This window comes from Cottoperca gobio, chromosome 6 (genome assembly GCF_900634415.1).
Source record: "Cottoperca gobio chromosome 6, fCotGob3.1, whole genome shotgun sequence".
Classification (NCBI taxonomy): Eukaryota; Metazoa; Chordata; class Actinopteri; order Perciformes; family Bovichtidae; genus Cottoperca; species Cottoperca gobio.
The window spans coordinates 26,937,784-26,951,112 of record NC_041360.1 but is presented as its reverse complement, the minus strand read 5'-3'; the positions used below and the strand labels follow the sequence as shown (position 1 = coordinate 26,951,112).

The 13,329-nt window shown below is 38.9% G+C and overlaps 1 protein-coding gene across 7 annotated transcripts; it reads left to right on the top strand.

The window, feature by feature from the left end:
* The first annotated feature begins 217 nt into the window (after positions 1-217).
* LOC115009585 (troponin T, fast skeletal muscle isoforms-like) lies at positions 218-12,256 on the top strand. Of its 7 annotated transcripts, none has more exons than XM_029433674.1 (13): positions 218-306; positions 2,346-2,386; positions 2,593-2,606; positions 3,650-3,838; positions 6,228-6,246; positions 6,379-6,424; positions 6,510-6,626; positions 7,436-7,513; positions 8,370-8,483; positions 8,993-9,105; positions 9,842-9,932; positions 10,753-10,793; positions 11,945-12,256. In XM_029433674.1, exons 2-13 carry the CDS (start codon positions 2,367-2,369, stop codon positions 11,976-11,978), a joined length of 876 nt encoding a protein of 291 aa, XP_029289534.1. In that variant the 5' UTR covers positions 218-306; positions 2,346-2,366; the 3' UTR covers positions 11,979-12,256. The 7 variants fall into 7 exon arrangements, with proteins under 7 accessions (XP_029289534.1, XP_029289538.1, XP_029289537.1 ...); XM_029433677.1 differs by lacking the exon at positions 3,650-3,838 and adding an exon at positions 3,153-3,161 and having other exon boundaries at positions 264-306; XM_029433675.1 differs by lacking the exon at positions 218-306 and adding an exon at positions 437-454.
* Positions 12,257-13,329: the final 1,073 nt, after the last annotated feature.

Here is a 13,329-nt window from a genome sequence, read left to right as displayed (position 1 = left end):
CTAATGCAGCTGCCCCCAGAATAGCAACCTTGGCTGCCCCCTTCTCCAAACTTGAGCCTCCCACCTTAGCATGCGACCCTTCCATCTCCTTATTGAGTGCCAGTGGTGGGGGGGGGGCACCGGAGTCATGGACCCTGCCCCACCCCGAGGCCCCGGCCTCGCCTCCAGGCCGTCTCTTCGGCCAATGGGGAGGCCGAGCGGATCGTGTGTCACTATAACAGAAGGACATAATCAGCGCGGTAAGTTTGCAGAACCTTACAGCCTGTTTCGGTCAGCCGGGGGTTCCCTTCTTTCAGCTTTTCTGAGGTAAGATGGATAAAGAGTGAGTGAGTGAGTGAGTGTGTGAGTGGTGAAGAGGAAGCTCAGGTGCAAAGTCCCCCAAACATCACCCAGCTGAGTCCACATGTGTTAAAATCACTGCCACGACTAGTAGAGACTGCTGCCGGGGTCAGGGGTGAGCTCAGCGGCGAAGATCCAGTTTGTGTTTGACTGCAGTTGTTCGCCTGAGAAGCAGAAAAACTGAGTTGTTCTCCAAATAGGAGAAATGTATTATTTGGAGATCGTGTAAAAGCTTCAGCTGATGTTAAAATATGAAACTTTCCTTTGTCTAAAAGTTGTGACGTTGGTGCCGGACATCCTGTTGTCTTAAAGGACTTTGTTGTTGTTTCTGTGCTGGTGTGGTTGGAGTCCAGCGTCCCAGCGGAGGTTCATACCTGAAGGATTTACAGGAGGCTTAAAGCCTCTGAAGCAGCTTTCCGCTTCAGGAGACAGAAGATGATACTAATGAGTTATGTAACACCACGAGGACAGCGGCGATGAATGGTGTTGTTATTTTTGAAATGTTAAGTCGGGGACATTGCTGCTACTTTGTTTTTGGATGCAGGTTTTTTCTTGGCTTAGATGTTTAATATTGTTGGTTTGGTCCATTAGTGACGCTGTAAGTGGGGCGTGGCATGTGTGTACATTAAAGCGCACATAGCTTGAGGATAAACGGTTTAACATCTTGGAACAGGAGCCAAGAACCTCAACGGGAACAATATCACATCATGGTGTAAACACAAAACTGAGTTTGGAATTTACAAGATTCAAAGAGCAAATACGAGGAAGCTCTCAGCATGAGCCCTTTAACCTTCACGGCTGCCTTGCAGGGTTTATTTTAATTCCTGAGCAAAGTGGCTGCAGTCAGCGGGAAGCGTCAGGAACATGATTGAAGGAGCCATGTGAGCGCTAGACGGCCAGATAAGGAGATGACGGTGGGATTATGGGTGGTGGTCCGGGGGAAGGAACCCAATCTCCAGCTTCGGGTCTCCTGAAACCGGATCTGGGACCTGTGCAGCTGTCCGTTGGAAATAGTTGTGATGTCGAGACGCATTCATGGTGGCCTCGCGCTAATGAGAGTAACGGGAAACTAATCCGGCATCTAATCGTTGATAGATTAAATTATGAAGAACTGTAGGTCGTGTGTGTTTATCGTTCCTGTCTGGACCATCACAGCTGCAGCGGTGCACAAAGTACTCACAGACTTCACTAACAGTAGGAATACTACAATGTAAAAGTACTCAAAGTCTTCAAAGTCTTACTTAAAAGTACCAAAAGTAAAAGCACTCATCATGCAGAATAATAACATTATGATTATTGATGCATTAATGTGATGAAGCTGGAGCTCTTTGTAATGACTGTATGTACTGCTGGGTAGTTTAATCTGTAGTAATACATCAAGGTTTGAGGATTATTGTGAATTAATAATCTAATTATGCAAAGTAAGATGTCAGATGAATGTAGTGCAGTAAAAAGTACAAAGTAAAATAGAAAGTAAAGTATCTCTTGACTGAGCTCCACCACATGTGACAGAATGTGCCAGAAGCTGTTAAAAGTCTTTCTAAAGATAAAAAGTGTTTAACACTTTGGAGTCGGAGAGATGCAGAGTGATGGGAGAGGGCAGCGGGCCGACCTTTACCACGACCCCCCCCCCCCCCCAAACATTAATATCCTCTCAGCAGTTGAAAAACGTTGTTGGCATAAATCTAAGTGTGGCTCCCTTCTCACTTATCGTCAGAGAAGCAGATTCAGGACCGAGGGTCCGATTTCAGACCAAAGCTTTAACGCTAATTATAAATCAATCTGGTTTTAAAAAACAAGATGGTGGAAAACAGTTTAAATAAAGATGAAGAAAACTTTTCTAAATTAATCTACACCAGGAATTCTTTGGGCTGAAATATGTGTCGGGCAGCAGGGAGGGGTCGGAGGCAGATATTCAAGACTTCTGCAACTTAATCCCGAGCTATAAATACAGCAGGCTGCTCCTTCGCACACTTTAAATTCCTCTCTTCTCTTTTGCCTTCTAGGTTGTAAAGTCCATTGTCACCATGTCTGACACCGAAGAACTGTAAGTCACATTCTCATTCACAAGTTTGAACCCATGTGGTGAGTAGTTTGACCAAATGATCTTTGCAGTAGAAAGCTCTGGAAAAAGACCTTGAATTAAGATTATTTCGTCAAACTACTGTATCCGTGGTCCAGTTTGAGTTTTCATGCGAATATTTTGACTAACTTTAAGTCTAAATCAGAATGTCTTTGCTTTCTGTCTTGCAGTGATCAGGTCGAGGGTAAGTTCAACCATTTTTCCTCGTTTAAAATAATAAGATCCCTAAAATCAGGTCCAGGTCCGGTCCGGACTCCCACTCTGAATTATTTCTGAATCTTGCCTAACTGATTTTCCATCCCCTGTAGAGAGTTATTTGCACTGGACAAATCCATATGTCTACAGGTTTGGCTTGACTCCGTCCAGATTCAAGTTGTGCAACAATGCTCTACTATCTTTTAAGCTGCTCAGATATTATCCTCCCGCTGTTGTGTGGTTGCAGGCGCCGATGATGACATCAGGACAGTGTGAAATAATGAGATCAAATTCTAAAAGACCTGCTCTGACCTGTTGTCAACACGTCCTGCAGCTCTGCATGGCGATCTGCAGCTCCACAGTCCTCCTGAGCTGGTCTGTGAGCTCTGATCAGATCAGGAGGACTGTGGTGTGTTTGCTGCGCATGGATCCCCAGTGTACCCACATTTTGATTACACATTCTATCAAAAATGGGTACAAACGGGATCTTTTAAAAATGTTCTTCTGCTCCTTTCTTTCTCGGATGGACGTAAAGAATACGATGGTAAGACGTAGCCTGCAGATGATGAGTCTCATGCCATTAATACGCATTTATCAGACATTTTCTTTAAAACGTGTGTTCGGAGGTTCCACGGGAACTTCTTTTGTGGCATGCTGGTTAACACTAACGCCATCTGAGATCAATGAAAAGACACAGAATAAGTCGATTGCTTCAGGATAGAAATGTGTCTCTTTTATTTCTTCGCCCTCTCGAGCTGCAGCGCAGGAATCTTCAAGAATCAATCACACTTCATCCATCAATGACTGACCATCGATGACCTTTTACCTCCTGTAACTGCTTGCTGTCTCACATGCTTTAGCGCCATCTGGTGGCAGTTCACCCCAAACTGCCCCGCAATGAAACCTCATATCTCACATCTCCACCCTTCTTCATCTACTCACCACCTGACCCTCTCTCCCTTTTCCCTCCTGCTTCCATTAACCCCCTCGCCGCCCTTCCTCTCCCCTGGTGACTCGCTGCATGTTGTGTAGCTGTAGCCGAGGAGGTAGTAGAGGAAGTAGAGGTGGCCCCTGAGGCGGCCCCTGAGGCGGCCCCTGAGGCGGCCCCTGAGCCAGAGCCAGAGCCAGAGCCAGTGGTAGAACCAGAGCCAGAGCCAGAACCAGAACCAGTGGTAGAACCAGAGCCAGAACCAGAACCAGAACCAGAGCCTGAGTCTGAAGGTATGTGGTATGGAGGGGGGAAGGGGGTATTCTATCATCCTTTCCCAGGCGACAGGTGCGCTCCGACGGCTGCAGCCAGCCAGACAGACCCCACTAATCCTGATCCGCACACATGTTCTCCATGTTTGCTAATGCTAATGCTACCTTCTTTTCACCTCTGGACTAAGTCAAAGATTCACTGAAAGGAGCGCACGCTGGGATGTGATGTCTTATAGAAGTAGAAACATATGTTCAGATGATAAAAGCCAAAGCATTTCACAGTTAGTGTATGAAAGCTTTACGTTGATATAAAGAAGTCCTTCTACATATCTACGAAAGCTGTTGTCCCGTTTAGCTTGCTGCTGCTAAAATGCTAAAAAAGTTTTAAAATGCATTCATTACTTCATTCCTTCATTAATCACCATGTTTCAGGGGATTGATTCTGAGGTAAATTGGCGTCTACAACTTTAGTGGACAGTGAAAACGTACATGCTAGCTACATGCATCTGTGTTCGTGCCAACACGTTAGCATACAGTACAATACAGTAACACATATATTACAGAACAAATCTTTTTTAAAGTTTCCATTCTGGGAATATTAGATTCACAACGTCTGAAAAATAACAAACAAGAATAGAAACTTGTTTTGTCCTGAAGTAAACCCTGGAAACTTCATTAGCGACTTAGCCAAAAACACTGCGTGCTAACATGTTGCCGTTAGTAGTGCACAAAGATATCTGCAAATACAGACAATATCTGATGGATCAATTCTAAAGGAAAATACAATAGTGGCCTCTTTTATCAGTCTAACCCTACTTATAGTTCGTACCACATGTACTCTGAGTACTTGTACTTGTATTTGGCGTACATGGTTGCATTTTTCCTTATTTTGATATCTGATGAATGTGAACATTAGATTAAATAAATGCTTTATTTTGAGCTGCTTCTTTTAGGGCGATGCATGAAAAATAAAGTAAATTCAATCTTAAAAAAAGAGAAAAAGATGGCGTCTCAGATGTCATCTTTTTCTAAATGTTTCTGCTTATATTACTCTCACATGCTGGTGGGAAGTAAGTGTTGCATTCACATGCTGTTTGTTGAAAAATGACATACGTTTGATTTAAAGCCTTGTGAAGCTTCACATCTATTGATAAATCATTTTTTGTCATGTTGCATCCAACATGTCCGCCTAAATCTACACCGACTTCTGAAACAGCGTGTGAATCCAGAGTTAAATGTTGAAATGTTGAGCAACAAAACAAGACTTTACGTATATTCTCAAATATTGGCCTTTCGTTCCTTAAACTGCAGAACAACGTTCTTACATCACAGGCTTTAAAACTTTGCTTTGTATTTATGTTTTGTCATATTTTATCCTCCCTATGTTTCCCAATCACTTCCAGTTTTTATTTGTAATCGCTCACATGAGAAAGTCGTATTACGTGTACAGATAATGTAAATATATGATATTTGACCCCCCGGCTATTATTTGAGAATGTACGATATTGAAACGTCCACATTGACATTGATAGTTTCCTGTGTTTAGCTGATTGTTTGCTGCTCTCAGAAGCTAACGCTGTTGTCTATTCTGCTTTATGTTTCGGATGCTTGCTGCATGCAGAGGCTGTTGAAGAGGAAGGTATGTTGATTTTTTAAAAGCAAAACTTCTGATGAATCTGAAATCTGTCTTTCTGGTTTTGGGAGGACCACCGTGTCCAGGTCTGACGTCTGTACTCTGCTGGGAAACGCCTGCAAAATGTCTGTCCAAATTATTTTTATCTGTCTGTCGAAATCCAGGAGCGCCGCCCAACTGGCACTGAGAGTTTAAAATCCAAATTCTGAACGACAAAGACACAATTTTAAAAAGCTTATTGAGCTGAGAATAATACAAACAACTGGTGGAGAAAAAGGGTGAAAGAATATGAGATGCTAACACAAGCTTTACTGCGCAGTGACCCACCGTTAAACTCTTGCTATGCCACTCGTCGTCTGCATGGCATGGAGCCGCCAGGATCTGAACAGGAGAATGAAACGGGGGAAATGTCTTGCGTGTGTAAAATGGTTTTGGGGTCAAGCCAAAAAAACAAAAACAAGACTTATATTGTTGGTGCGGAACATACAAGTCACAACTTCAAGTGACTTTTTAAAGATAAATGAGGCAGTTTGAGAAGTAAGTGCACTCGCAGCCACACGGTGCTCGGACATCCACAAAGCTTCTCTTTTGAGATGTGAAGTTGTATGTTTGACCTGTTGCTCTAACCCCGAGTTAAACTCTGATTACATTTTGTAATCTTTAATCTAATATGTCCTGAAGAGCTTTATGAGTTTGATCCATGTGATGCCTGAGAAGTCTGCTTTGTTTCTAACCCCATGACGTGTACTTGTCCCCTCTTCATTTCCTAACCTGCAGAGGAGAAGCCAAAGTTCAAGTAAGTTTCCTTCTCGTCAAATGATTTCTGTAGACATTTCCATCCCAGACGTTTGGCTGAAAAATAAATTAAAAAGTGTTGAAACAACATTATAATGAACGTCTTTGCACGTGCACACTTTCTCTCCTGCAGGCCGAGCGCCCCAAAGCTCCCCGATGGTGAGAAAGTGGACTTTGATGTAAGTGGAGCCGGAGTGACGACGTGAAGGACTTGTGTTGAGTGTTTCCTGTTGGGCTGAGCATTGTTTGTGCTTCGTCCCGCAGGACATCCAGAAGAAGCGTCAGAACAAGGATCTGTCGGAGCTGCAGGGTCTGATCGATGCTCACTTTGAGTGCAGGAAGAAGGAGGAAGAGGAGCTGATCGCCCTGAAGGACAGGATTGTGAGTCCTTTAAACCTTTCACACGGATGATGGGGAATAGATTATGAATATTTAAATAAATACAAAACAGCTGGATTAGATCCTCAGTAGATAAACAAAGAAAGGACGGTATAAATATCACAAAATGATGCGACAGTGAGGAAATACGGAAGATCATTTCTGCCAATGTGATGAAAAAAAAGATTAAAATGAGAAACTTTCTGGGAAATAACGACTTAGTATCATAAAAACATGACTTATTGTTACTAAGTCTTGTTTTTGAGGAGGTTTATTCAAATAATGAAGGTATTCTAAATTTATTTAGCTATTTTGTTGCCAAGCGTTAAATGAGTCTACGGTTAGCTTAGCTTAGCTTAGCTTAGCTTAGTTTAGCTTAGCATAAAGACTGTAAACGGGGGAAACAGTAGCCTTGCTCCAACCAGCTCACTGATTAACATCTTGTTTCTTTTATTCGTACAAAAAGTGTAAATCGCTTCTCGATGAAACAGTTTTCTGCTGTCGCTCCGATCACACGCTAGCTGTTATGTATCATGGTGGGTCACATTGTGAAGATCAACGTGTGTGACGATGTGTGTACACTTACTCATCCAAATACTTCCAACAACAAGTTGTTTGAAAGTCCAAAAGTCAAAACGTTTCTAAAAGAAATAGAAACTCTTTTCAAACCATATCTGTCAGCGTTTAAACTCTCAGAACGTTTTCATTGCTATAGTTTGTTCTGCCACTTGCCACACACACACAGCGTAACTGAATAAAACCAAAGTATAAAAGAAATGCGTGTGCGCTGTAACACCGTGTTCGTCCTGCAGGAGAAGCGTCGTAATGAGAGGACCGAGCAGCACAGGGTCCGCTCTGAGAAGGACAAGGAGCGTCAGGCCAAGCGTGAGGTTCGTGCTTTCATCTTTATTCTTCTTTGACTATTAAAATATTATTATTATCATTTTATATCTCACGGTTCAAGAACTAAGAAGAATAGTCTTGTTCTCTAAGTCTAAGTGTGTTATCCTTTATAATAAAAACTAAGTTTAAGTTGTAAGATTCAGTTTTCAGTGATGCTTTTTATTATTATGATTATTATTTATGTTATTATTATTATTATTATTATTATTATTATTATTATTATTATTATTATTATTATTTTCTTTTCATTTCTTTTTATTGTAGTAGTCTTATTGTTGTGTTATTTATTAGTATTGCTATTTTTTATAATAATAATAATAAGTATTATTTCTGTGGTTATTATTATTATTATTTTATTTATTATTTTATTAATATTGTTGTATTATTTATTATTATTATTATTGCTATTTATTTTTGTGTGATTATTATTATTATTATTATTTATGTTGTTATTGTTAGTATTCTTATCGTTGTGTTATTTATTATTATTGCTATTTTTTATTATTCTTTTCTTTTCTTTATTCTTTTATTATTATTATTTATCTTGTATTTTTGTTGTTGTGATTATTATTATTAATATTATTGTGTTTATCAGTTAATAAATAATTAAAGTACAAGCAATTATTATGATTATATTATTATTACAAATAAAGTATCTACACTCTTCCATGAAGATGTACAATTATTTTTTATTCTCATATTTCTATTTAATGCAAATAATCATTTAAAAATGAAAATGCTACTTTTTAATTCTCCAATGTTTGTCAGTTTGCATTAAATCACAAGTTTCCTGCTGAGGGTTTCTGGCGCACGTCTCACTCTGCTTGTGTTTGTGTGAACCAGGAGGAGAGGCGGATCAGGGAGGAGAGAGACGCAGAGAAGAAGGCCGGAGAGGAGGCGAAGAAGAAGTCTGCTCTGACCAGCATGGGCTCCAACTACAGCAGCCACCTGCAGAAGGTGAGTACACACTCACACTGCACTTTACTCACCTGCTGTGTACAATATGAAGGTACTCAAGCATTTCATTACATCGCATCCCAATAATTATAAAAACAAAGGTTTTAATACAATATAAATACTATAATGATCCTATTAAATACAATGTGTTATATAATATAACAGAATATAAAATGAGTCAGATGAGCGCTCCATGAGTTTCACGTGTCTGACAGAGAAATACATTTTGTTCATACTTTTACTTGTAACAAGTGTTTTTAAAATGTGGTTGTTACTTTTAAAGATCCTTTACTTTAGTAAAAGTAGAATATATTCCCCTGTAAGTAAAAGTCCTCAATTTAAACTAAAAGTACAGAAATATTATCAGCAAAATGTATAAAGAGTAAAAGTACTTATTATGCAGAATGTCTCCTGTTATTATATAATATTATATGATTCTGTTGCGTTTTAGATACTTCATCATATCATATAAGCACATCATGTTTTCATGCTCCCCCCCCCCCCCCCAGGCTGACCAGAAGAGAGGAGGAAAGAAAGAGACTGAGAGAGAGAAGAAGAAGAAGATTCTGGCCGGCAGACGCAAGCAGCTGAACGTCGACCATCTGAACGAAGACAAGCTCAAGTACGACGCACGCTTTGCTCTCGTCACGTGAAACAAACTTTAGATGCTCTGAAGTCAAAACAGGTCAACAAATAATGCTATGAAATACTATTTATTCATAATAATATTTAACTCCTGATCTTAGTTTTTGTTTCACATCCCATTAAAGTTTAATTCAATTGAAATATTAAAAGCAATATCAGAGCTGATCATAACGACCAAATGATTCTTAATGTTGTGAATTCGAAGCCTTTAAATGATGTTTGTTTACATAATGTTGTTTTTATTGGGATACACACAAACATTTAATGATTCATTATTAACGAAATGCTGGAGGGATTTCATTTTATTTATTTTTCTCAGTCTGATAAAAGTCAAAGATTAACAACAACGTTGATTTTGTGCATTCAGATTTTTATTTTATAATAATAATAAAATAATAAATTGTATTTATAGGCGCACTTTTCTTTTGCGTGAACAAAACTCAAAGTGTTATTATTTTAATTTTATTTTTAAACTCTTGTTATCTGACAGAAACTTCCTGAAACTGCTATAAAAATATTATATATTAATGTTATTTAAATCTTTTAACAAACATCCGTCCTGACCATAACAACAAATATTTATTCAGATTCATATTATATTAATATATATATTAATGTATCGTATATATTTTTAATTTGTTTACATAAAAGTTGTTGTTTGAAGGGATGCGATTGATTAGACTCACGTCAGCGTGTCGCTGTGTCTCCTGCAGGGATAAGATCGGTGAGCTGCATGAATGGATGACTCAGCTGGAGTCTGAGAAGTTCGACCACATGGAGCGACTGAAGAGGCAGAAGTACGAGGTGAGACCCCCCCCCGGACCCCCGTCTTTACACTGTGATGTGCAGATACAATGTTTACAGGGTGGTAAAGTATTTCTACTGGGTGCTATTTCTTAAAAGAATAAGGCTTTTATTTTGAAATATACTTTAGATAGACTTACTATACTGGATATTTAGATTAAAAATTAAATTATATATATATATTATTTAATTATACTCACATTTCTGCCACCTTGTATTGAAACATGCAATTAAATATTATTATTAATAAATAGTATTTTATCTCTCTATCTTTGAATATCTGGTTATAATTGAACATTTCTGTATGTTGAGATTTAAAAATGTTTATATTATGTATGCATACTTACAGATATCCAGTATTATAACAATATAAACATAGCCTCTACATGATATATATGTACATATTAAAGGCTGGTTTAATTGATTAAATTAATTACCTTTTTAAAGCAATAAGACATTACAATAGATGCATTTATAATTATATATATATATATTTACTTTTTATTTATCAAATCATGATTTTTAAAGTGCATTTTAGCTAGAAATAATTCCTGTATTTTATATATATATATATATATATATATATATATATATATATTTGATAATGTTCCCTTCTTTTGAAAAAAAAAAGAAAATGTTATGTTTAAAAAAAGTTAATATCTTTAAAAGTAAGGAACAGAAGAAGAGTGTTGCTCAGGTATGTGAACGCTGAGTAATGAGCACGTTCAGCTTCCTGCTCGTGAACTCTGATTTCTCAGACTGTAGCGCCGACTTGTTGCTGTTGTTGATATTGTTTGGCGGACTCTCTGATTCCCTCCAGGTTACCACCCTGCGTAAGAGAGTGGAAGAGCTCAGTAAATTGTAAGTACAGCTGAGCAGCAGGAACGTTCAGGCTCGCTGCATGTTAGCATGAAGCAGTGAGAAGCACAGCGCCCCCCGCTGGCCGGGAGACGACACGACGCACCACGAGACAAGGAAACTGAAGAGTTTGTCTCCAGAAGTGACATCTGAAAAGTTTATCAGTTAAATTCACATTGTTTTCTTTAAATGAGGCAACACAGCTTTAGTTATTTGCTTTAACTCAACAACAGTTAGTTATTGAAAGTTATTGGTTAGAAGGAGTCATTTATTTTAATAATATTTATTAAAAATGTTGATGATCATTTATTTACATGATTTTTACCTATTTAATTGCATTTTTTTAATAATTTAATATTTCCATAAAACATTTAACATTTGACAACATTGCTAAATTTTAATTTATAAGAGGACATTTTTATTTTTATAACAAAGCGATATCTGTTCTCAAAGCGAGAAACAAAGATGTTTTTCTCACAAAAATTAAAAAGATGTTTGTAGAGGACAAAATATAGAATATTTAATTTAACACTGACCCTTCTGAGCTTCCATACATACGTTAAATAACCTTAAATTAAATGAAATGGAGTCAAACTCTTCGGTGTGTGTGTGTGTGTGTGTGTGTGTGTGTGTGTGTGTGTGTGTGTGTGTGTGTGTGTGTATAAGTTACTTGGCTGTAGCTCTCAGTAGTGATTCAGTTTGTGCAGGTAAGTGCTGCACGAGTTTGTGACGTCTGACTCTTGAATTGCATTTGTGTCCTTCTGCATGTAGCTCCAAACCCCAAAGTTTTATTTAAATTGATTTCCATTATTTCACGGCTTGTAAACTTTATTGCGTTCCATTAAATTTAAATACATTTTCATTGTTCAGTTACTTTTTAAATTGACTGTTGCAGGGAAATGCTAATTATTCAGGAACTAGTCGTTAGCTACGTTAGCTAACCAGACGTTGTGCACGATCAGATAAATATCAAACATAATCCAACGTCATCTTTTGTAAAAGTATATTATCTAAAGGGAAACGTGCTAATCGTCGGCATACGGTATGATGCAAAATATCCTCCTGCAGTTTCCTGGTCGTATTTCTGGTGGCATTTACAAACTCTCCACATGTCTGACGTGTTTCTGTCTTTTGTTTGTGTCTCCGTATCACAGCAGCAAGAAGGGAGCCGCCCGCCGCAGGAAGTAAAGCGTCTCAGAAACCAAACTGCGATCGTCTCGGACACGCACCTGAACCAACAACGCACACGGTGGCGAAGGTCGTAGCTCGGAAGAAGCCAGTAACGCCGAGGTGTACGCTGCGGTTATCAACCCACGTCCTGAAACATGCAACCAGGAGCCTTTAGCTGCCACTCAATAGGAATAAAATAAAGAAAAGCAAACACTTGTTTCGTCATCACGCTTCCTCGCCCTCGGCTGTTTGGTTCTCAGTATTTTTGTAAATAAAGTGTGACACTTCAAGCCATGTCTGTAGAGCTGTTGTTATTCAAAAATCAATAAAGTTCAGTATTTTTCAGACAGTCGTTTGTCCAAACTGCAGAGTTGAGTTGAACTTGGTGTTTAACGGTCGGACATATCGAGGCTCTGTTACCACAAACACTCAAAACTCTTTCATTTTATCCAAATGATCAACATGTTGGTCTATTTCTTAGATTATTGAGTCAGTAAGTGACAAACAGGATACACAACGTGTAAAGAAAAGGGAACATGTTATTATTCTCCGTTTTAAAACGTAGAAATACTTAGTTTGGTCCCTGAGAGAGAGAAAGTGAACACGCTTCTACAACGACAACAACATTCAGTTGATTCTCTGATTACTCTGCACCTGAGTGCAGGTGAGGACAGGAAGCAGGTGTGTGAGTGTTTAAAAGCCCAGCAGAGCTCCGTGTGAACGTTGAGCTGCTTCTCACATCTGAGGATTTAATCTGGGACTTTAGATGTTTTAAAAGAAGACGTTTTGATGCAACACATTTCCCTCCGACGACATCTAAGTCTGTGAAGTGTAAAGTGACCTGAGCCTTAAACTGTATTCATATTAGTGATAATACGATGAGAGCACAAACACACAACCAACATATAGAAGAGGTCGGATCAGGGGGGCCAAACTCATTTAGTTCAGGGGCCACGTGCAGCACAATCTGATCTCAGGTGGGCCGGACCAGTGACATCACAGTAACCTGTAAATAACCACAACTCCACATGTTCCTCTTTGTTTTAGTGCAAGAAACAAGTACATCTGAAAGTGTTCAAAACTTTATGAACAACCTGAAATTTCTTCAGAAAAGTTGCAATTTCAACAAAATGACGAGTTTATAATTTAACACGTGTGTTACAACGTACAGATCAGTGTGTCTACGAAGACACAAACATGTAGTCGCAGGGATCTGGACAGGATTTTACTTTATCATCAAAACAACACATTTCTACACTTTGCAAAGTCGTCCCGCCGGCCGGACTGGACCCTCTGGCGGGCCGGTTTTGGCCCCCGGGCCGCATGTTTGACACCTCTGGGTTAGATAAAAGATTAATATATATTTAGT